This window comes from Gobius niger (assembly GCF_951799975.1).
Source record: "Gobius niger genome assembly, chromosome: 8".
In the NCBI taxonomy this organism is placed as follows: domain Eukaryota; kingdom Metazoa; phylum Chordata; class Actinopteri; order Gobiiformes; family Gobiidae; genus Gobius; species Gobius niger.
The window spans coordinates 17,613,790-17,635,527 of NC_136859.1; the positions used below are offsets into that span (position 1 = coordinate 17,613,790).

Genomic DNA, 21,738 nt, shown 5'->3' on the forward strand with positions numbered 1-21,738 from the left:
GTGTCCCTGGTAGGGTCTCCCAGGGCAAACAGGTCCTAGGTGACGGATCAGACAAAGAGCGGCTCAGAAGCCCCTTATGAGAGACCAACAGACCCGGTTTATCGTGAGGCCGTCCTCCCGTGGACCCACCACCTGCAAGAGGAGCCAGAGGGGCTGGTGCAATGTGATTTGGGCAGCTCCAACAGCTGCCCCCACGACCCGGCAACGGACAAGTGGAAGAAGATGGATGGATGGATATTGCTTTATATTGCTTGTTTGTTCTGCTTTTAACAAATACAAAACATAAAGATAGAAAGATATAGATATACAAAACCATATATACAATGTGTTGGGAGCGCTCTGCAGGCCACACGGGCAGCATGAAATAATGACTGCTAATTTCCAATTAACAATTATCCTCTGCTCCTTTGCCATCAATGCGTCTCTCCCCTGTGGAGTGTTTGATGGGTGAATGTTATTTGCATCGTCTTCTTCAAAGCAGGAGAAGACTGTCTCAGCATCAGTGCTTCAGAGATGCCCGAGGCGCTACAGAGATCCAGTCAAAGAGCAAACGTTTGGCGGGAAAAAGGTTTTAGCGCATGTGACAGGAAAATAAAGAGGCCTATACGTCTGCTTGCCTTCACACTCCTGACTGATGCAGCATCTAAAGCGAATCTTTCCATTTCAATTTGAGGAAACAGCAACACAGTATAAGAAGCAATAAAGTGCAGAAGATAAGCATAACAAGTATCAACAAAAGAAAATGTAACCGGATTTTCATACAAAGGGCAAAGATTGATACTCAATACTAATTTCAATACCGAATTCCTCTTTTCAAAATAACATTTGGTTCATTGATGTTGAGTTCCTGAGGATGAACTCTTGACTCAAACCAACTCCATTGTACTTTTCTGTATAAAACACTATATATTCTGTATAAAATACTATAATGGAAGGTTTAATGCCATCGTGGGGTTTTATCCAACTTCTGACACTACAGATACCTGCTCAGTTGAGTATCTAGTTGTGATAGAAGATACAAGATACAAGATTGTAAAACTTAAGCTTTAACGGCAACAGCCTTGGAAGGGGATCAACTTCTTTATGTCTTCAAAAGAGAGTTCACACATTTGTTTTGAGATTGCAAAAAAAGAGTATAGGAGTATAAATTACAGAGATAAAAGTTGACAATGAAAGGTACTTAAATGCACAACTTTCAATAACTTTACTGTTACATTTTAGATCTTGCATCTTAATGTAAAAAGCAATTTTCTAACCTTTGACATTGCCTACTTCTCCATGAAAAGTTGTTTTTCTTACAGCTCCTTCCATCATAATTGGTTTTCTCCGGCACGAACAGTGGTTTATTTGTTTGCTGCGGCCAAGTGCAGCACTGATACAAACTCCCCGTGTGTGTCTGCATGAAATACCAGAAACAAGCACTCCACTGGAATTCCTCACTTCCCTGCGCTGACTCCCACTGCTCTGCATTGTTCTGCCATCGGTTTGTGATACACACTGGTTCTCTGTGCGCCGAGTCTCCACAAAGTTGCAAAGTATTTTCATATTCCGAGGACAAACGTCGTACAGCACAGATTCGGACTCTTTTAGACACAAATCCAGACACAGGGTTCACAGGACATTGTATTATTTTGACAGTCTCAAGACCAGATAGATTAGGGTTGCAAAAAAAGACCTTCCAGTGTGAATGAACAATGAAGTAATATGAATTTCTCATAACAATGGAAGGAAAATATTTGCTGTAGCTAAAACTAATCGAGAGCTGACAATACAATCTGATAATTGAAGATCTTGAACCTTCCCAGATTTAATAGCTTTGTCTAAAATTTGAAATATAGGGCATCTGCTGTATAGGATCATAATGGTCTGACTTTATTTCTATGGATATTGAAGACTCTGGACTGAGCTGTTGCTTGCGGTTTTTGAGATTTTGGAGAGAATATTCAGAGAATAATCACCTATCACCAGTCCATTTTCCTGATTCCAATTTCAACAATGAGGACAAACATTGTACGTCTCATAATCTGCTTGGTCACACCGCAAAGAACTGCATTTACAGGTGAAACTCAGAAAATTAGAATATATATTTGACAGAATACCGATCACTGTGACATCATTCATAGAAATAATCTTTTTACTTTCGAAAACTTCCAAAATTGAAGTACTCTGAAATTGTTATTTTCAAAATGGACTGTGAGCCATCATCATCATCAAAATTATAACAAATAACGGCTCGAACTAATGTCACTTTGCATGTCATATATTAGTTTAACATTTTAAGATGAGTTTCACCTGTAAATGTGAAAGCAAGCCGTCGTTAGGAAACGACACTGTGCTCAAATACTTACACAAGTTAGTGGCCAGCACATAACAACATAATGTGTTAGCCAAGTTGGGTTGATCATTCTTACTGCCATGTACATCCACTGAACAAAGATGGCTCATACTTTTGTTCTTATCATTGCTGCAACTGTTTCCATTATAACAAAGCCTTTTCCAGTTGACAGACAAGCCATGGGCTCAAGAAAAAATCTCTAGGGCTAATGGAGATGTGTTACTTAAAGTAAAATCAACTGGAAAAGGCTTCTCTAAATTCAGCCTTTTGTCACACTGTGCAAGTTCTCACGTCCTCATCACAACTTTCTGATTCCACTATAAAACTTTATGGACCTTGCCCAGACACTAATTTACAAGCCGTTCTTGCACAAACAAGTTTCCTTTGCCAAAGCAGAATGTGTGATTTTAATGGTTCGTCAGGTTTAATTATTTAACAGCCGTACCACATGCTATGGTAAACATTTATTGATCTGCTGTGGTGCTTTCAGCTGTCCAATACGCAAAATAACTGTTATTTACCTTTATAACTTACAGTAGTTTTGCAGCAGCACAAAGTCCTAAATGTTCAACTTCCTCATTCACATTGCTACAATTAGAACAAATCAAACCACTCAGACTTGTGACTTGTGACAAATCCCTCACAAATAGATGACTAACAAATGTAACATTTGATACATGATTGCATTAGCGAGGCTTTAAAAAGGCAATGAAATCTGAATTAGCAGATGTTTTGGCATACGCTACAGATTTATGTGGTAATAAGGAGCATAGATTATAAATGAGTCAGAATTTCAAAGGTAACAGGTTATTGAGGGTAAAAGGTTCAAACCTTTGAAGTGGTAATATGGAGATCAGATTTGGATGAAAGTAGAAAAGTGAATAGTTCTCTGTAATGCAGTGAAGTCTGGATGTGCAGCGCTACACTCACCAGGACGCGGTTCTCGGTCTTGTCTCCTTTGATCTCCAGCTTGACTCGCCTCCTCAGTGACAGCTTCACCTTCTTCCCGACGGCATCCCTCACACTGTCTGCTCAAACACACACACACACACACACACAAAAATGAATTAAAAATCAGGAAACATGGCAGAGTAGTGTTCTGAATCAAGACCCGAGAACATAGGCCAAAGATTAAAGCGGTCACAAACTGTACAGCACTTTTTTTAATCTCCATCAAGGAACCATTCACCTTCCACATTCACAGACAATAGCCTTGTATGGTGCAGGAGTCTTGCCCAAGGACACAAAGAGTTTCTCTAACATAAAATCGAATATAAAATTGTTAAGGTAATGGGTGATGTTAGCTCTCTGCCCTAACAACATGGGGGTTCCTCAAAGATCAGCACTGGGGCCGCTGTTGTTCACAATGTACATCAATGACCTCACTGATAGCTGCCAAGGTGCCAACTGTGCCAGCTGTACACAGATGATACAGCAATCCATCTGTCTGCTAAAACCCTAGCTCTGGCAGCGCAGCAGTTGACACTTGCCCTAGTAAACATCTCTAAATGGCTCGAGTTGTCTTACCTAAACTTAAACGTGCAGAAATTTAAATTTAAAAAAACCCTTCTAACAGCATCTTTGAAGTAAGCATAAACAATGAAATTATTCAAGTAAGCAAGACTAAATATCTTGGAATTATTCTTGATAACAACCTTAAATTTCCAAGTCAAGTCAGAAATGTGTATAAAAATGTCAATCCAACTTGAATTGTTTTTGTCCCCTCAGGCCGCCCTGTTATACATGCACGCAATGATTTTTTCACATCTGTCTCACTGCGTCATGTCTTGGTCACAAACTCCCCGTTCACACTCAAGCCGGTGGCTTCATTGTACAAGCAGGCAGTCAAGCTATTTGACAGAAAACCGATCACTGTGACATCATTCATAGAAATAATCTTTTAACTTTCAAAAACGTCCAAAATTGAAGTACTCTGAAATTGTTTTTTAAACGTTTGAACAGTCATGTGTCGCCGCTGTTTTCTGTTTGTTAGGCATCAGGGCTCACGCAGACCCTCCACCAGAGACTCAGTCATCCTAAATTTACTAAATATTATAAAACAGTCCAGTTTCTCTTCAAATGGATCCAGACTGAGGAACTCTCTGCCCACTTATTCAAAACTGCAGATTGACATGAACAGTTTTACAGAGGTCTGAATCAGTGGCTGAAGTCAAATCAAAGCTGCACACATGGTAACACTGTATGAAACGTATACTGATGATGTGTATTGTTTACCTTTTAAATATTGTACTGTTACGTCCATATCAAATAAACAATAAAAAATAAATGGGTCGTTTGCCACCTGTACATTTACGGACCTCTTAATCGGCCATCACAAGGTAATGAACATTTTGTGTACAGTTAAAGTTAAGTTGACAAATCATATTTCAACTTTATTCATGAGGAGATTTACAATACAGGTTCAGAATGTAATAAATCATATTATTTCAAACCACTGGGCAAATACGTAGGCGTGACTAGCTCATAAACAGAGGTGATTTATGGGCATATGCTAAGTTAGAGTTGCTGTTCAGATTGATTGTTGCCGCCCACAGAAACCCTCCAGACTCCGCAGGCTTAGGGCTCAGAAGTGGGTCAGCCGCCTCTCCGTGCAGCAGCTGAGTCTGTCTGCGTGCACATGTGTCTGTAAACAGGAGCAGGCTGTGTTTCAGAAAGCACGCATAACTGCCAACAAACCTCATAATCTCAGTACGCCAAATGCTAGTTGTGTTTTCAATCGAATGTATAAGGTTTCTCCTTGATATGGTTTGATTTCTTTGTGTGCATTACTTGCTTTGTTATAACTGGGGAAAACTTCATGTAACAATTTTAGAAATATATTTAAAATAGTGATGCACCAGCTATTTATTTTGGTCTCACAGGGAGGGAAAATACTCCGCATACAGATTATTTTTACAGGAAATCAGCCCAGAACCAACTGCTGATTAGGTGGTATGACACAAGTGGTACTTCTGCTGGCGGTGAACCATGTGGCATGTGTTGTGGGTCTCAGAAGAGGTTACATTTCAGCTGGCACATACGCAGGGTGGGGTAATAGAGTCTTATAGCCTTGTAAAACTCAAACAAACTATGAAACTTTACAAGGCAATAAAGCGACTGTTTACTGACACAAATAATCAAGATTACTAAATGCACACATAACTGGTTTCCCGTTATATCAATGTCAATCCAATAGGATTAGTCCTATCAACTCGATGTTGTTGTAGGGTCCAACAAGGGGTTATTTTACATGCTTAGTGACAAACTTCCCTTTTGAGAAATCAAAAAATAGAACACCACAGAGATGATTATGAGATCACTGCCTTATGAAACTCAATTATCAACAGGGGAGGTTTACACCTTGTTACGCTGGACAACATCATGTGAACATTGCTTTGCGTTTACATTACATCCACCAGTTTGTCTAAATGTCGCCTTAACCGAGCCCATTTTCTCCAGTTCAGCTATACCCAAGTCTAAAAGCTTCTCGACTGGAGCGTACAGCCAATAGACCTGTGTAGCGCCTCATTTGAAAGCCAAGACCAACAAAACCAAAAACGGTTTTTTGTTGTCTATTGGTCACTTTTGAGATATGGGTAATGCCAAACTGGAGAAAAATGTGCTTGGTTCATGTGGGGGTTAAGAGGTTAAATAACGCTACCATGTGATGCTTCACAGATTTGAAATCTCCAACCCAAATAATTCCACTCACATGTCAGTGTGATGAGTGAATGACTCGCCACATCATATTAAGGCAGTTGATAACAGTAGAAAACAGGGTACACAGCATAGACAGTTCCCTCTTACTTCTTTACATTGTCAAGTCATCATGTCTACTGGCTGTAATGAAAAAAAAAAAATCCAGCTTGGATAAATATCTGGCTCAAGGAGGACACAATGACACACAACAACACACAAAGAGTAGGGCAGTGTGGGTTGGGTCATGGGGAGGTGTTTTGGAGAGACCAGGCTAAACTGGAGGTCCTGGTCACAGAGAGTGATGTCATTTACTGTTTATGGATGCTCGAGGGTTGTCAAATGTGAGTCAGCTTTCACTAGGCCTAAGTAGGTTCTTAACCATTGACTAAATGTGTTTTTTGGCTGGATGGTAAAGCTTCTAACATGACCGACTGGGGACCGTTGGGACATACAGAAGACATTGATGTCCCAAGCATTTCATCCTTGAAACCTGGTATACATGAAGTCCCCAACTCTGAAGACTGACTGAAGAAGTGGTGGATGGTTTATTTCTGTTATTGTGGATCTTCTTTGGTTTTGTTTGCAAACCCAGACAAGGAAGACGTTATTTGAAATTATTAATCCAGAGACCGTTTTTCTCATGACAGATGCCCCTTTATCTGTAGGAGATACTGACAGGTCTGCTGCATCCATCATGTTCCCTGTATATCTTAGTGGTTCAGTGATTCAAGTACAATAACACTACGGTTTACTGTTTTTTGTAAAATAAGAAATATATAAAATAAAAAGGTTTTCTATGTATAACGATAACACCAAATAAATGATAAGAATGATATAAGATGTCATCCTGTCATGGATAAATGTGAGTGTCTGCCATTCAGAATAGTTTGACCCAACCTTCCCTGGGGGTCAGTCCAGGGGGAGGATTGGGTCAAATCATTCCAATAATTAAAATTGTATCTACTCGTTGTCCTGCATATTCAGTATCTTGTCAAAAATATTGAAAGCCTTGGAAGTAAAGCTAAGAAATGTCTTCTGTGACCCAACCCACCCCACTCTCCCCTATGCAGAGGTGGGACCTGGGTACTTTTCTTTGGGCCACGCAGGAGACTAATGCCCTGCCAACTGAGCTACTACGATGGACGGACTATTGTGCTTTCTGTTGCTCAAAAATACTGCACTTTTACTGTATACTTCAATGTCATGACTTGTAAATAGAGAAGGACAGGGGAGGTCAGGAGTAACAGCTTGTTCAACATTGCACTGAGGTGTCAAACCAACAACTATTTTACTAAACAGAGAGTCTCAGTGAGAGCCACAGAGCCCTAAAAACATTATGAGAGTTGCTAATCTATAGACTTGAGATGTGACAGGAATGTGGCTGCACTGTGGAAATGTCTCTGGAAGTTGTGTGCACTTGGGAATGACTGGCCTCATGCTGTCATGTAAACTATTTAGATTTTCTCCTAATATAGACGTCAGATCATGCAACAGTGACTCAAGAGTTTATGTGGCGGGTCCAAAGACTGAGTAAGGGTTGTAAATACTTCACGAGAACAGCGACATAGATGAGAAAATAGTCAAAAAGAAAGGGGCCATACACAAAGCGTGTCTGTTGCATCAATGAATACCCAAAGTAACAACATTGCCCCTCACAGGCTACAATAATTTATGAATGAGGTTCATTTCAGACATGTGTGCACTATTCCAACCTACCACAGAGGACAGTCATTGTCGCAAGGGAGACACATGGCTTCAAATCGCATGCTTTGCCTTACCCACGAGCTCTTTGGGGACTTCTGACACTTCCTCGGCCATGTCCACACGGTAAATCCAAAACTGCAAAAGGGTTTAGAGAGCACACTGAGCAGCCTCAACGGTGTCAGGTAGGTTCTCTGTTACATGCTCCACTCCTTCAGCGGTGTCCTGACAGGGATTCCTCGTGAGTGTGCGCGCATCGCCACTTCTTTGTTTCTCCAATTGTACGCGCAGAGAGAAAATGAGGGAGTACCTCTATTTTTTTCTTAAAATCATCTTGAATCACTGTGCGCAAGCGACATGAAAAGACCACTGCTCGCGCTCATCCTCCCCGGTCGTGGCTCTCCCGTAAATCTGTGGCTAATCCAATGCCAGCCAATAGTTGTGAGCGGAGCCCCTCCCTATGCGCTGATGCGACAGCCGGAGAGCAGGCGATACAGAGCGGCGTGGCGTGGCAGCGGGAGGCGGAGTACAGCTCTGACAGGGGAGAATGGGACGCAGTGCGTTTGATAGACTGCCAGTGACCTCTAGTGGACAACAGCCGACCATACACAGGAGCAGGGAGCGTTGTTTAACTGTAAAATACTTTGCAGGTTATGCCACTACGAGCCTACAAGTTACCGACTATGTTCATTCATTCATTCATTCATTCATTCATTCATTCATTCATTCATTCATTCATTTGATTGATTTCATTGATTTGATCCAAGCCCAGAGTCTCTCAGAGAAGGGGGTAACAAAATCGTTGCCTCGCGGTTGACTCCTGCAGGATGTTGTTTGCCAGAGGATAGACTACTATTACTACTACTACTACTACTACTACTACTACTACTACTACTACTACTACTACTACTACTAGGCTACTACTACTACTACTACTACTACTACTACTACTTCTACTACTACTACTACAACAACAACTACTACTACTACTACTACTACTACTAATAATAATAATAATAATAATAATAATAATAATAATTGATGATGATGATGATGATGATGATGATGATGATGATGATGATGATGATGATGATGATGATGATGATGATGATTCAAGACTATAGTTTTCAGTTCAAGCCATACAACACAACTGGATGAAACCTGACACCTTGACTGACTCTTCTTGAAGTTCAGTGTTTCTTATTTACATTTTTTTCAGAAAGAAAGAAAGAAGGCGGGTTCTGTGTCCAGAGATGAACGTGATGTGGTCTAAAATGCGAATATCAACCCAAGAACAAATGCAAAAGACCTGGTGAAGATTCAGAAACTGTAAGAGTTTATCATTATCCACAGTGAAACAAGTACTGTACCGACATGGACTGAGAGGATGCTCTGCCAGGAAGAAGCCCTTACTCCAAAAGAAACATCAACAAGACAGTTTGGGGTTTGCAAATGAAAAAGAATAAAGACTTTAATTTTTTTGAGACGTATCCTGTGGTCTGACAAAAAAAAAGTTGGCTATAATGACCATCGTCACATTTGGAGGAAAAAGGGGGAATCTGGCAAGCCTGAGAACACCATCCTAACTGTGAAATACGGGGGTGGCAGCATCATGTCGTGGGGTTGTTTTGCTGCAAGAGGGACTGGTGCACTTCACAAAACTGCAACAGCATGAAGAAAGAACACTGTGGAAATACTGGAGCAACATCTCAAGACATCAGCCAGGAAGTTAAAGCTTGGGCGCAGATGGGTCTTCCAAATGGACAATTCCCAAAGCATATGGCCAAACTGATTACAAAGTGGCTTAAGGATAACACAAAGTCCTGATCTCAACCCAGTTGAAATGTGTAGGCAGAGCTGAAAAGGCAAGGTGGCCTACAAATGTGGCTCATTTACACCAGTTCTGTTTGGAAGAATGGACCAAAACGCCTGTCAACTATTGTGAGAAGTTTGTGAAAGGAAATCCAAAACGTTTGACCCAAGTTATGCTATTTAATGGCAATGCTTCCAAAGATCAACAAAATGTATGTAACCATTTGGCTTTGTAAAAGGTAATATAAACCCGTGTAGAAAATTCCAGCATTTGACAAATAGAAATATCTGTTTGACCTAAAAAAGTAAAAGTTAAGTCAGGTTAAATGTGTCTTTTTACATAGCGTAGGTAAACATCTGGTTCCCGCAGTAGATATTCATTTAAGATTAGATAATAGATATTCTTAAGTACATAAAATGCATAAATAATGCACATAATGACTATATAAGGCAATCGCACTTAATGTCTGCAATGTTCATTTATAACATCTTGCCTAAAACCATAAGCTTCTACTGTACTCTTGTGAACATCTGCTAAAAACACCCTAAAGACGTTTTTAGCAGATGTTCCAGACAAGTTTCATGACCTGTTTTCCACAGAGTGTAAACCTCATGAACATTTGGGACAAATCATACTGATGTCAAGTCAAGTTTTTTTAATATGTTCAAAAAGTACAAAACTTAAAAAAGACTGTCTCACAGAATATGTACATCAAGAATATTTACAAGAAACATCTCCTCATATAAATGTGATACAAACTATACAAGAAATATTCTTCATAATTTTGCAGCATTTGGAATCCAGTTTTCAACAACACGCCCTTTATATATTGTAAACCTATTTAAATACAAAACAATTGCACTTCTTTGTACATTCAAGAAGCTGGAGAATAAAAAAATAGAAAGGCTTTACTTGCACAGTCCAAAACAAATCAACAAACAAAAGCAAATGACAACAGAACATTAAAGTATTTCATTATGAAACCAAATAATTTTTTTCTCCAAGTGAGAAAGCATTTATAATACAGCTGCTGCAAATAAATCATATTATTTACATTTTAAATAGAATAAATCTTTCACAGAATCCGGTTAAAATTTCTTCTGTTTTTCTACACATCTTTGATGTTTTATTACAAATTTGAACATTACTTTAGGTGTAAAATACCAAAAGAGGAGTGATGTGTTTTAAATAACAAATGTCCTTTGAATTTACATCTGCTTTAAATTTATGTTTAAAAAATTTGCAAACTCACACACTAATATCAGTTCATTATTCATTCAAAGTTTTATGGTTTTTGAAGCAGGATTCATCCTGGAGCATGTTTACAAACATCTTCTTGTAGATCTTGTGAGCTGAGGTGTTTCCTATAATCTGTCTGATTTTCCTGAGGCCTTTGAGCAGATGCCGTGGCGCCCCCTGGCTGCGCAGGACTCTGAGGCTGCGAGTCAGTCCTTTGGCCAGGTCCAGCTCAGAGTTGAGAGTCTTCCAGAGGTGGAGCAGCTGCAGCAGGAACTGTCGAGGAGAGCAGGTCTGAACCACGGCCAGGATAGCCTCCTGTGGGACCCTGGCCCCTGGGAGACTGTCCCGTATCAGCAGTAGGTCATGCAGGGTCATGTTCTTCAGTCCACTGCAGCGCAAGAACTTCCTCTCACAAAGGTTGACACCTGACAATACAGTACTAGTGTCAACCAGGCCAATTTAATTCATACCATTACACTGTATTTGCTGAGTGTACCTTGAATGACACTGAGTTTGCTCTGGTCCTTGTTCTGCTCCCTCCACAGCCTCAGCAGCTGCAGGACCTGCTGCTGAGGAGAGCAGGACTTCTTTAGACGCTCTAAGCTCTTATGGTCCACTCTGCGCCCAGGTAGGTGCTCCAAGATCCTTTCTAGGGGCACAGAAGAAAGCCGCAGAGAGGACAGCGACTCAAAGGCTGCTTCTTCACACAGTGTCACATCTGTGGAGAAAAAAATATTATTATAATTCTTAATATATTCTAGTACTTTTTTTACACAGTACGCTGTTCACCGTAGCCCAGGGTGCTTTTTCTGGCACTATAGAGCAACTGTGGATAGAACTGTGTCCTCTGCATTTGACCCAGCCTTTGATGCCTCTCAAGCAACCACTATGGAGCAGTGGGCAGCCATGTGTGGTGTCCATCTCCAGATGTCAAACAGAATCACTGCTGGAGGATTCCCCTATTGTACAAGTTTTTGGTTGATGGGGTAAACCGGACCACCCGGAGGAAACCCATCCAGACATGAGGGAGGAAAAAACAGAAAGGCCCCCACGCTCCAGGAACTGAACCAGGGATCTTCAGGCTGGGAGGCAAGAGCGCAAACCACTCCACCCCACCGTGCCACTACAGAAACAGTATACAGTAACAGCAACAGTATATACAAGGAGCTTTACGATTGATCAACTGGCTCAACAGCAGTTGTGACTTTAGGTTTGATATGAAGTGACATACAGGGTTAACAACTAATTAGGAGTGGACTTTAGTGGCCATGTATTTCAGACAAGGGGTCTTTTCTGTCAATGTACTTGCAGTAGTAGTTGCTCAGACATCAAGAATCCAGCATCATTTTTGAGGTTGTGCTTTCAGATAAATTGTCATCATCTGCCACTGTCAGGGAGTGAGTAACAAAGGCTCTGCAGCTCGCTCTGTGTTTAAATTGATTGACTCAGTTTCCTCTGTTATTGTAGATGGAGGATGTGACAGTTTAGTCACTAATTGATTCACCATGGCTTATTATGAGAGGGGTACACACACATCCCACGAAAGCATTTACTTTTTTCTCACAGTTTGGTTTTCTGACGTGCAAAAAATGTTGGAAAAGGAAGGAACAAATCTGACCAAGGAAATCCCCTGCCTGGAGGAATGAAAACGGCCATGTCTAAAATAATTTCAGTTTTTATGGTGTTGACTGTGGGACTTTATACCAAGAAATGAATGCTCAAAGTGTGAATGTTTGCGCTGTTATGTGGCAGCATTGGAGACAGGACATGCGGCAAAGTGAACTCACCAGTGTGGCACAGAGAGTGGTGGTGATAACAGTCCAGTGTCTTGTCCTGATCACAGACACTGTCCATAGAAGACGTCCCCCATTGAAGAGTCTTCAGTCCCAGGCTGGAGCAGTTTCTATGAGGTCTGCACGGCTCTGTGGATGAGTGTGAGGCAGAGAAGTGTCCCGCTGGACAACGCTCACACATGGTGTCACTCAGTGCGGTACCTGCAAAAGGATAAAAAATCCTCCTTTTAGTGGCTGACATAAACTTACATCAATAATCTAGTCACAGCCAAGACTATTTCCAGTCATGGCCATATTTCATTTTTAATGTAATAGATAAGTGCAACAAAAACACAGATTTTCTTAAAGAAGACAGGGCCATTGAAAAAACAGAAATGCGCAGTTCACTCCATTCTGTGAAGGATTTCATAAACAGTGTGGCTGTATTTGCACATTTCAGATCACATCATTTTATTGTTCACACATGATCGTGTGAGTGGCCAGTGTTAGATCAGCAAAGCCTTAAGGGCTGCGAAAGATGCACTGATCACAACACGACTTAATTGTCAAACTGTATGAGTTTGATCTATGATGTATATTAAAATGTAGAAAATCAATGTGCAGTAATGTCTGATTAGTTGTATCTGCAGTTCTGATGTGTTGCAACATAAACTTCGTAAAGTGAGAAACAATGTGGCTCCATAAATCGGTCTCTGGAAGACTGAATAGATTTTTCAAACATTCTGTGGTTCTGAATCCTGACCACAGCTCATGGATTACATAATGAACAGGACTTGGATGCAGGAGGGGAATGCCCCTCACGTCTGCATCACGTCTACAGCAGGACACTGGGTTTATGTGAGATGATAGATCAGAGGAATGTATGGAAACGCTTTCTGTAGCGTCAGCTCTGTGGGGGTTCACTGTGGTCTGGCTTCTGGAAAATACTGCCTCATCATTTGGTCTGAAGACAAGGAGGTCAGGGGAAGTGCCATGATGCAAGATGTAAGAGAAAAAGTAACTCAGTTTAATATTGTTAAATTACGTGGTTGTAACAAACACAGTATGCAGAATATGTAATGCAACAAATTTGATTTTCCACCAGATTACCAACCTTGGATGTTTTAATTTATATTATATGTATCCTGTAAGCCCCTGTTGTTTCTCACCAATAACATTATGTTTTTTGTGAATTGTGTTAGATTAAGTGATGCAATATTTGTTTTTACCTAAAGCTGTTGCGCCAAATCCTGGGGGACACGTGGTATGTGCGATACAGAACTCCACCTCTAGATGGAACCCTGGCGCGCACTCACACAGCTGGTCGTGTGTGCTGTTGCACTGTTGCTTCACGAGCTGCCTCTCCTTACACACCTGTATCCAGCAAGAAAAACACTGCCATTACAATGTACAGTTAAGTTATCTACATTTTTACTTGTGGTATTTTGTATTACGTTATTACAAAAAAAAGAACAAGGTCTATCAATAGGCTACATCCTTTGTCAGTGTTAAGTTTATACATTTTGAGAACTATGCTGTTTGGTATAAAGCAATGCTGTTTAAAAGCTTCAGAGACAGAATGCAGAAAACGAGATGCTTACAGCTGTGCAGTGTTGGCACTTTTCTCCCCAGTGCCAGTTTTTGGTGAAGTGCCGGTCCGGACAGGGCTGGCACTCAGTTTGAGTGTGTGCTGTACAGTGGTTCTTTACTGCGGTGCCTGGAGGACACTGGTCACACAGCAGGGGGTCAGAGGTCACCGGGTCCCAGTGCTGGTATTTGGGTCTCTCCTGCTGCTGGAACGCCCAGGACAGAGACGCCGTGAAGAGCTGTAACAAGAGGAGGGTTCAACTCAGGCTGACAGCATCTTTAGTAAAAGCAATCACACACTTGGCTCATGTTGAGAGCATGGTCGGATGGTTTTTGGAATGAACTGTTCCAGGAAAAGAAGAGAGATAGTCCAGTTCAATGAAGATCCTAGTGGACCAACAAAATGTTTTCTTTATCTATCTATCTATCTATCTATCTATCTATCTATCTATCTATCTATCTATCTATCTATCTATCTATCTATCTATCTATCTATCTATCTATCTATCTATCTATCTATCTATCTATCTATCTATCTATACTTAAAGTACTTGGCTGAATGACTGTATGAGTGACTGCCTTTGAACTGCTTTGAACAGGAGCACACCGCACCCTTATGCCGTGTTCCAAAAAGCAGCCCAGTATGGCTGATGTGAAGAGTGGGTGGCCTTTACAGATGATCTGAGACGGACGTATGTAGCTATTGCCTCAAAAACAAGCCCATGTATCATCATCGAGCAGAAACCCCAAATGCAACTCCAAACCTAAAGTGTAGCTATCAGTTGCAGGGCATGTTTGACGTGAGGCCATGCAGCTGTCCTGGGCCACATGTGGGCCAGATGTGTGACACAACAGGCCATGCAACCTTCAGCCTCGGCTCGACGGACTTCCCCATCAGCCCAGAGGCATGTGTGCTGCTTGGACAAACTAACAATAGTCTGTCCATGGCTTGTGTGTGCAACTTGTGGTTAGTGTTTTCACCAGATTGTTGAGCGTCTTTCTCTGAATGAATTGATATGGTTATATTAACCAAACATAGTTGATGTGCATGAGGCAGAGCAGGAATGTGCCACAGTGCCGGAGTGCATTTTTGCCTTGAATTCAGATCCAGTTACGGCCTCCCTTAGTGTTAGTGTGTACATCCTGCGGCCAGCTCTGCTGCCCGCTGTTCATAAAGAAAACTGTTGGAGGTTACTGGGCATTCCCCATCGCCACCACAATACAAAACACAGCTCTCTATGGCATAGTTTATTCACCGAACACCATTGTCTGCATTCATCTCTGTACCTTCTGTGGCCACAACAAAGCCCTGTCTATACAAAGGATACAAATGTATGTATGAAAAGGAATCAAGGGCTGTTCAGCCTTGGGAAATGAATCATCTGTCACCAAATGCATCATTAAATAATATATTGATATTGTTCCTCTAATTTGGTTGTGCAAAGAGAGGCTTGTGGCTTCTCCTTTGGACATTTCTTTTGCACGATGGTTTGTGAGCTGTAACAGTCATTTAGTTCAAAATCATAATTTATTGACACAATGTCATACATTAGACAACATTAAGTAGTAGTTTAGCTTCACTCTATTTTCAGTAATCACAGCCATTGAAATAGATAAAAATAGATGCATGGCTTTCACCACGACAGAAACCTTGAAGCTTCAAACAGCTTGGCCAGAGCAGCGGTTTTTCCGGCAAAACCTATCGACCTTTGGTCTAACATTTGGTAAAAGTCTTTGATCCAGAGAAGCAGAGCAGCTCTGTGTGTTTGTTTGTAACATGGGTGGCCTCAGCAGGAATCAAGTCAGTAATCAAAGTACTGCGCTTTAAATGAAGAAGTATATACACACTATTAAGCCCTCAGACCACATCCAATCAATTTCAAAGAGAAGAGGGTCTACATTTTACTACAATGTCTTTAATTCTTTTTAACTTCAAAAAGTGATGGACACACAGTAATTAAAGGAAAATGCAAATGTTCTTAATATTTACTAATTTAGTCAATACATTTAGTCAATAAATTTAGTCAATAAAGGCATGTGTCTGGAGATAGGGAGTCACTGACTTTTTCACACTTGTTCTTGCTAAAGAAGCTGCTGCTTAACCGCCTTTTGGCTGCCCACAGCAAACCCCAATTACACAGTAACCAGTGACCACTGACATAACTACTGCGAGCATCATCAAGAGTGCAACATGTGTGGTGGAATGGAAGCTTATTTGTATTTTATTTACGTGACAAAAGTGGCCAAAAGCGCTTTACGCAGTCGCGTCAATAATTACATCAGCAAACAAAAAGAGAGAGTGATAGTCAGGCTTCAAATTGTATTACTCATGTTCTAGAAAATGTATGAATAGCACGAGTAATTTAGCCTGATACAGTGTTTAGTCAAGCACAAAACGAGCCCTGACAGTGAACTGTGAATAAGGCATCTCAACTGTGTCAATGTAAGCAGTGTGGTTTACATGCTTTGCAGACTGTGTCTAAGACTGAAGAGATCTGTGTAAAGCTTTCTAAATCCAGGCATTGTTCAGTGCCTTTGCATGTTACAAGAGTAAAGAAAATGTTGCCCTGAGTCAGTTATAAATCAACGACTAAATAGGGCCAATAACCCCCGTTAGAGCAGTTATCCAGAGGCACATGGCTTCAGTTAACAGTGGAGCGCAGGTGGTCTTCAGGGGGATTCCAGCTCCTGCGTGTTGGTGTGTGCACATGCGTGTGTGTCTAGTGTCACTCCATAGCACATGTCACACAAATGCACTGTGATTGACTTCTACCACAGTTTTTTTTAACCACAACTAAGATCTTCATGGGTCAAATAGCAAAAAAAAGTTAACATTTATTTGATTCAAAATGATCCGTTTAATTTATATAAACTGAACAAATAAGGTGTCACATGGAACTGATCAGAGGGAAATAAAGTCACAATTTGTTTGAATAATGATAAATTGTACAGAATTGTCTCCACTACTGATTTCCACTGTTACACCTTGCACACATGCGAGACATGCAAGACCAATTAAAACAGTCTCAAAAACATACGCCTCACAAAGCGCTGTTATCAGGGCCACTGTTGATCCAAAAGAGGAAGTTGACCGTAACTTCCACAGGTAAAGCTAAACGTTTGGACTTGTTTGTTGATCCTCACACGCCTCTCTTTGTCTGACGGCTGTTCTGACTTCCTCACTTCACCTGCTGAGTACTGGTCTTTAGGCAAAACACACAGGGCAGGGACAGAGGAGTTTGGGGAAGTCGTTGTGGCGCAAACCATCAAACACGAGGCTGAATGATGCCATTGACAGAGAGAACAGAAGTACTAATACAAGATAGATGTTGTCTATTGATAGCTTTTAAAATTTGCCTTCCTATTTTGACTAGCTGATAAAATGACTTGAATTCAATCACTGTCCAGGAAATGAGCTTAAGGACTCCGGGAATAACCACATGTGTGAAGCATGCAGGTGACACGGAAAAGTTCACATGTGCACGGACTCAGGGACAAAGCATATCCTTATCTAGTCTGGGTTGATATTTGTAACATAAGTTCATGTTTTTAAATATCCCTTAATTAAAGAAAAGCCTATGGAGAAGTCGGTAAATGAGTCATATTATATTGTGAAGCATAAAGACAACCAAGCTTTAACTTTACAAACTTCAGAAAGTACAAAGGACATGCCGCTAGTATATGCTTCGTGATCTGCTGCCAGATATAAGCCAATGTATGCAAAACCTGCACAGCACAACACAACATGCAAATGCAGACGGCAGAGCTACCCATATAAAGACAGTACTGGGAAGTAAAAGAACAACAAGAGAAAAGGTCAGAGATAAATTAAACCCACTGGCTCCATGCCATACTCAAATCTTAGATCCTAGGGCGATAACAACCCTAAAGCCATTACACATGCATACATATATATAAGTCTTCCTCACCCGATAGATAGATAGATAGATAGATAGATAGATAGATAGATAGATAGATAGATAGATAGATAGATAGATAGATAGATAGATAGATAGATAGATAGATAGATAGATAGATAGAATGAATGGGGGGGGGGGCGATTGTGGGCTTGATGGAAAGGTAGAGCTGTGTGTCATCCATGTAGCAGGGGATGACACACAGCTGATGACCCAGTTGATATTGTACTTTCTGAAAATATTTAAATCCATTCATTCATGCTTTTAAACAAACAGGCTAATCCCAAATACACAGGCCATGTATAAGATAAGCCTTTATTGATCTCACTATGGCGAAATTCACTTGAGCTCTCAGAAACACTCAGAATGTGCAGAATAGACAGGAAATATGCAAACAATTAAATACTAAATAGAGGTATCTTATATACAATGACTACCAAAAACTTTAAGGGGCAAAAAATAAAAAAAATAAACATACTATAATAAGAAAAATGTCAGTATTAGCAGTGCAGGCTTAGTCACAGTGCAAGTGGTTGATAAAGCGACGGCAAAGTGAGTAAAGGCAAATTACGCCATTAAGTTTCACAATAACAACGTCACAGTGACATGGGCACGTGTGTTCGTAACCATCTTCAGTCGTGTTCCCAACGCCGTACCGAGCCATAAAACAAATCACATTGAAATAAGCTCATGTGGCGCTCAAAACGCGAGAGAGCACGTACGTTTTTTTTTTTAATTATTGTTTTTCTACAAACTCCGACACGCTGAATGCGCATAGACAACCAGCTTTTAAAATGAATGGCGTATTGTTAAAAAATAATAATAATGAAATGTGACTTACCACTATCACTTTCATGGTTGGGTTGGATCTGTAAGTCCGCGCGCTCATCTCCACTGCGTAAAAGTCAACTGAGATAGAGTCTCCATCACGGATCCGCTCTTATACACTGGACGAGGGGTGAACAGCGCAGGGAGGGCTTTCGCACACCCACCGCTTTGCCTGCTTTCATCACGACTAAAAATAAACCTCCGCATCCCAGCCAGCTGCATCTGGGCAACGCGGATTAGTTGCGTGTTGAAGGTGGGACACGCTTAGACACAAAGGAGGGGGACAAAGATTTCTAACAGAAGCTTTTAACGGCATTGGCAAGAGTAGCGCAACTTTTATTCAGCGTAATAGGCTGTGAACAATGTCCAGGAAGGGAAGTTTTAAAACTATTTCCAAAGACAGGTATTTGAGAGCAGATTCGGGAAAAACAAGTTACCAAATGTGTTGAAGCAGGAGCTATTAAATAATTGATCAATTTGGTGGGACAGATTCATTTATGAAGTGTGAGAAGGAGGCCTACAACCATTGTGTCTTTAGGCATGAAACTTCCTCCTCCTTATTCCCGCCTTTTTCTTTGGCTCTGGTGTGTATTCTTTAAATGTGTCTATTATACAAAGGGCAGGTGTTTGTAAAGGTGCCAAAGGGCAACTGGCTATGAAGTTCAAGGCAAAAATCTAACTGTAACATCACATCTTGCAATAAGCCTTTGAAATGCTTTAGGCATAATCTCCACTCAGCACTTTGCATATTGTACTTAATACTTTTGATGTACGAACTCATGCTTAACCCACTTGAAGATCTCTTTGTAGGTTTTTAACTGTCGAGCGATCTGTTATTGTAACCACAGACAGTACCAGATATGAGAATGGTGCATCATATTGTAGAGATTCCTTCAGTTCGAGGCCCTGGTTTGCCTCCCCATTGTGACGGCTCTGTTTCAAAACTCTACAGCATTATCCGGAAATACTCCCTGTCGTCATAGAAAACACAACAACTTTCTCCTTTTCCTGTCATTGTCTTGTGTTATGGAGTAAATATGGAGTGCAGACGTAGAGGCTCACGTCACAATGAGCTCCAGAAATATCGCAATGGAGAAGCCACAATGACATGTCTCCCTGGAAGAACTAAACACATGATGTGGACTATACTGATGTCACAGAACAATATGGCTTTCCTTTTCATCCCTTTGACCGAGACTCGTGACCTTTATCAACACCATCACAAATGGAAACACCCAATCAAAGGCAGACACATTGGCATAATCCTTGGAGACACCAGGTCCAGATTAAAAAAATACACAGGGATTTGATGTTACAGTAAAAAATCATCAGTATAGTCGTCATTAGGGCTGTTACTATAGTTACTATATTGACTCATAGTTCAATAAACGACAGACAAACAATACATTTTGGGCTCAATATCTATTGTATATATGTAATACTTTATTTTTTACCTGAAGTAAGTTGTGTCTCATTGTATTTCATGTTCATTATGTTGTTTTTTTGAAGACTCAGTACTTTTCGAGCCGACCAACTTCAAGCTTTAGTTTCCTGCTATATCGATCTTTAGATTTTGTTATCGTGATAGGCCTGGCTAGTGCCAGCAAAATCTGGGAACCACTAATTCATTTTCTCGTAGGAGAGGTGTGGTTTTACGATATTCCATTGTTCATTCGAGTTAAAGTCGACGCTGATTGAAAGATGGCTTCGCGTCTGCTGCTGTCATGTTGGATCCGTAAATGTATATTCCCAGGCTGGACATCATCAGGACAACATTTTAATCCAAAAATGAGCCTTCCAAGAAGACCATGGCCCCATTCAAAAAGTTACAGCTGACTAATGCCTTGAGTCAAGTTGCCCATCCCATTTCAGATAGTCATTAAGAAGCATTGACATTGTGAATAAGAGCTAACATGATCATGAATATTTACATACATGTATATTCTGAAATATGCTGTTTTTCAGGTCGCGTTTCCTCTGGTCATTGAGGCTAACAGTGTCAAAGGCTTGGTCCCTAATTGAAGGAGAAAGCTGGTTTAGGTCACTTTTGCTGCGGCTCAAATGTTGTCAGAGCAGAACGTTTTTACTCACGGCTATAGTTTGTTTCTCTTTGTGTCAATGAGGAATGGTGACCTTAGCAGTACGGACTTCCTTCAGCCACACGCTGTATTTTAATGTGGTGTTTCACAGACTTCTAGAGCCATGATGCCTGGTTGAAGTTCTTGACCTTCTCATATTCGGCCTGTGACTTTCTGCGGTCCACCTCAGAGTTCTGTTTCAGTATTTTTTAGATCTCTCACACCACTTCAGCCTCTGAGATAGAAATCATACTAGACATGTATTTATTTTTACTATAAACCTCAGGAAAACGAGGAGAAAAACAAACATACCATGTAAATATAGTATAGTTCTCACTTACCTGAGTGTCGGACAGCTTCAAAAGATAATGTCTAATGAGCTAGGATAGCTATAGACTATAGGAGTAGTATATACTTTATACTCCATACATTTGTTAGTCGAAGGTTGAGTCAAAGAGTAGTTTACTATCTTCCTTTTTAAAGCAGTTCAGAGTGTGATTCTTGCGTGTTATGCCCAAAGTAAATGACTGTCATGTGGATTCTGTATATAAGCTCTCAGACGCTGCCTGAAAAAGCTTAGAAAGTAGAAGGCTGTTTTAGTAATGACCCGCCTTGGATAAGTCCATTACTTCTGATGTTATTCCATTACCTTAGTCTACATTCAACCTTATGCAGTTCTTTTACTTTGCTCCCTGTTGCAGACCCTCTTCTATGCTAAAATATGTGGGACTGAGGGCCCAAGGACCGGCCTTGGACCTTTTACTGTTGT

The 21,738-nt window shown here is 40.7% G+C and overlaps 2 protein-coding genes across 2 annotated transcripts in view; both read right to left on the reverse strand.

Annotated features, from left to right (window-relative positions):
- Window positions 1-8,185, reverse strand: part of LOC306967352 (F-actin-uncapping protein LRRC16A-like) — a 46,222-nt gene extending 38,037 nt beyond the window's left edge. The window contains exons 1-2 of the mRNA XM_079562341.1: window positions 7,813-8,185; window positions 3,266-3,363 (exon numbers count right to left, since the gene is read on the reverse strand). Of these exons, the coding sequence (XP_079418467.1) occupies window positions 3,266-3,363; window positions 7,813-7,852 (138 nt within the window). The 5' untranslated portion in view covers window positions 7,853-8,185. The remainder of the gene's footprint in view (window positions 1-3,265; window positions 3,364-7,812) is intronic.
- A 2,367-nt stretch (window positions 8,186-10,552) lies between these two features.
- LOC306966411 (tumor necrosis factor receptor superfamily member 11B-like) lies at window positions 10,553-19,029 on the reverse strand. The gene is made up of 6 exons (XM_079561173.1): window positions 18,905-19,029; window positions 14,161-14,385; window positions 13,789-13,933; window positions 12,575-12,781; window positions 11,284-11,505; window positions 10,553-11,212 (listed from the first exon to the last, which is right to left on the reverse strand). The coding sequence occupies exons 1-6, from the start codon at window positions 18,950-18,952 to the stop codon at window positions 10,818-10,820; spliced, it is 1,242 nt and encodes a 413-aa protein (XP_079417299.1). The 5' UTR covers window positions 18,953-19,029; the 3' UTR covers window positions 10,553-10,817.
- Window positions 19,030-21,738: the final 2,709 nt, after the last annotated feature.

What these genes read in the sequence shown, in the direction of transcription:
- LOC306966411 (XM_079561173.1), bottom strand. Translation starts at nt 18,952, where the DNA reads ATGAGCGCGCGGACTTACAGATCCAACCCAACCATGAAAGTGATAGTG. An exon ending in ATTTGGCGCAACAGCTTTAG is followed by an intron (nt 12,782 to 13,788) that starts GTAAAAACAAAT and finishes ATCCTTTTGCAG; the next exon opens with GTACCGCACTGAGTGACACC. An exon ending in CAAACTCAGTGTCATTCAAG is followed by an intron (nt 11,213 to 11,283) that starts GTACACTCAGCA and finishes CTGTATTGTCAG; the next exon opens with GTGTCAACCTTTGTGAGAGG.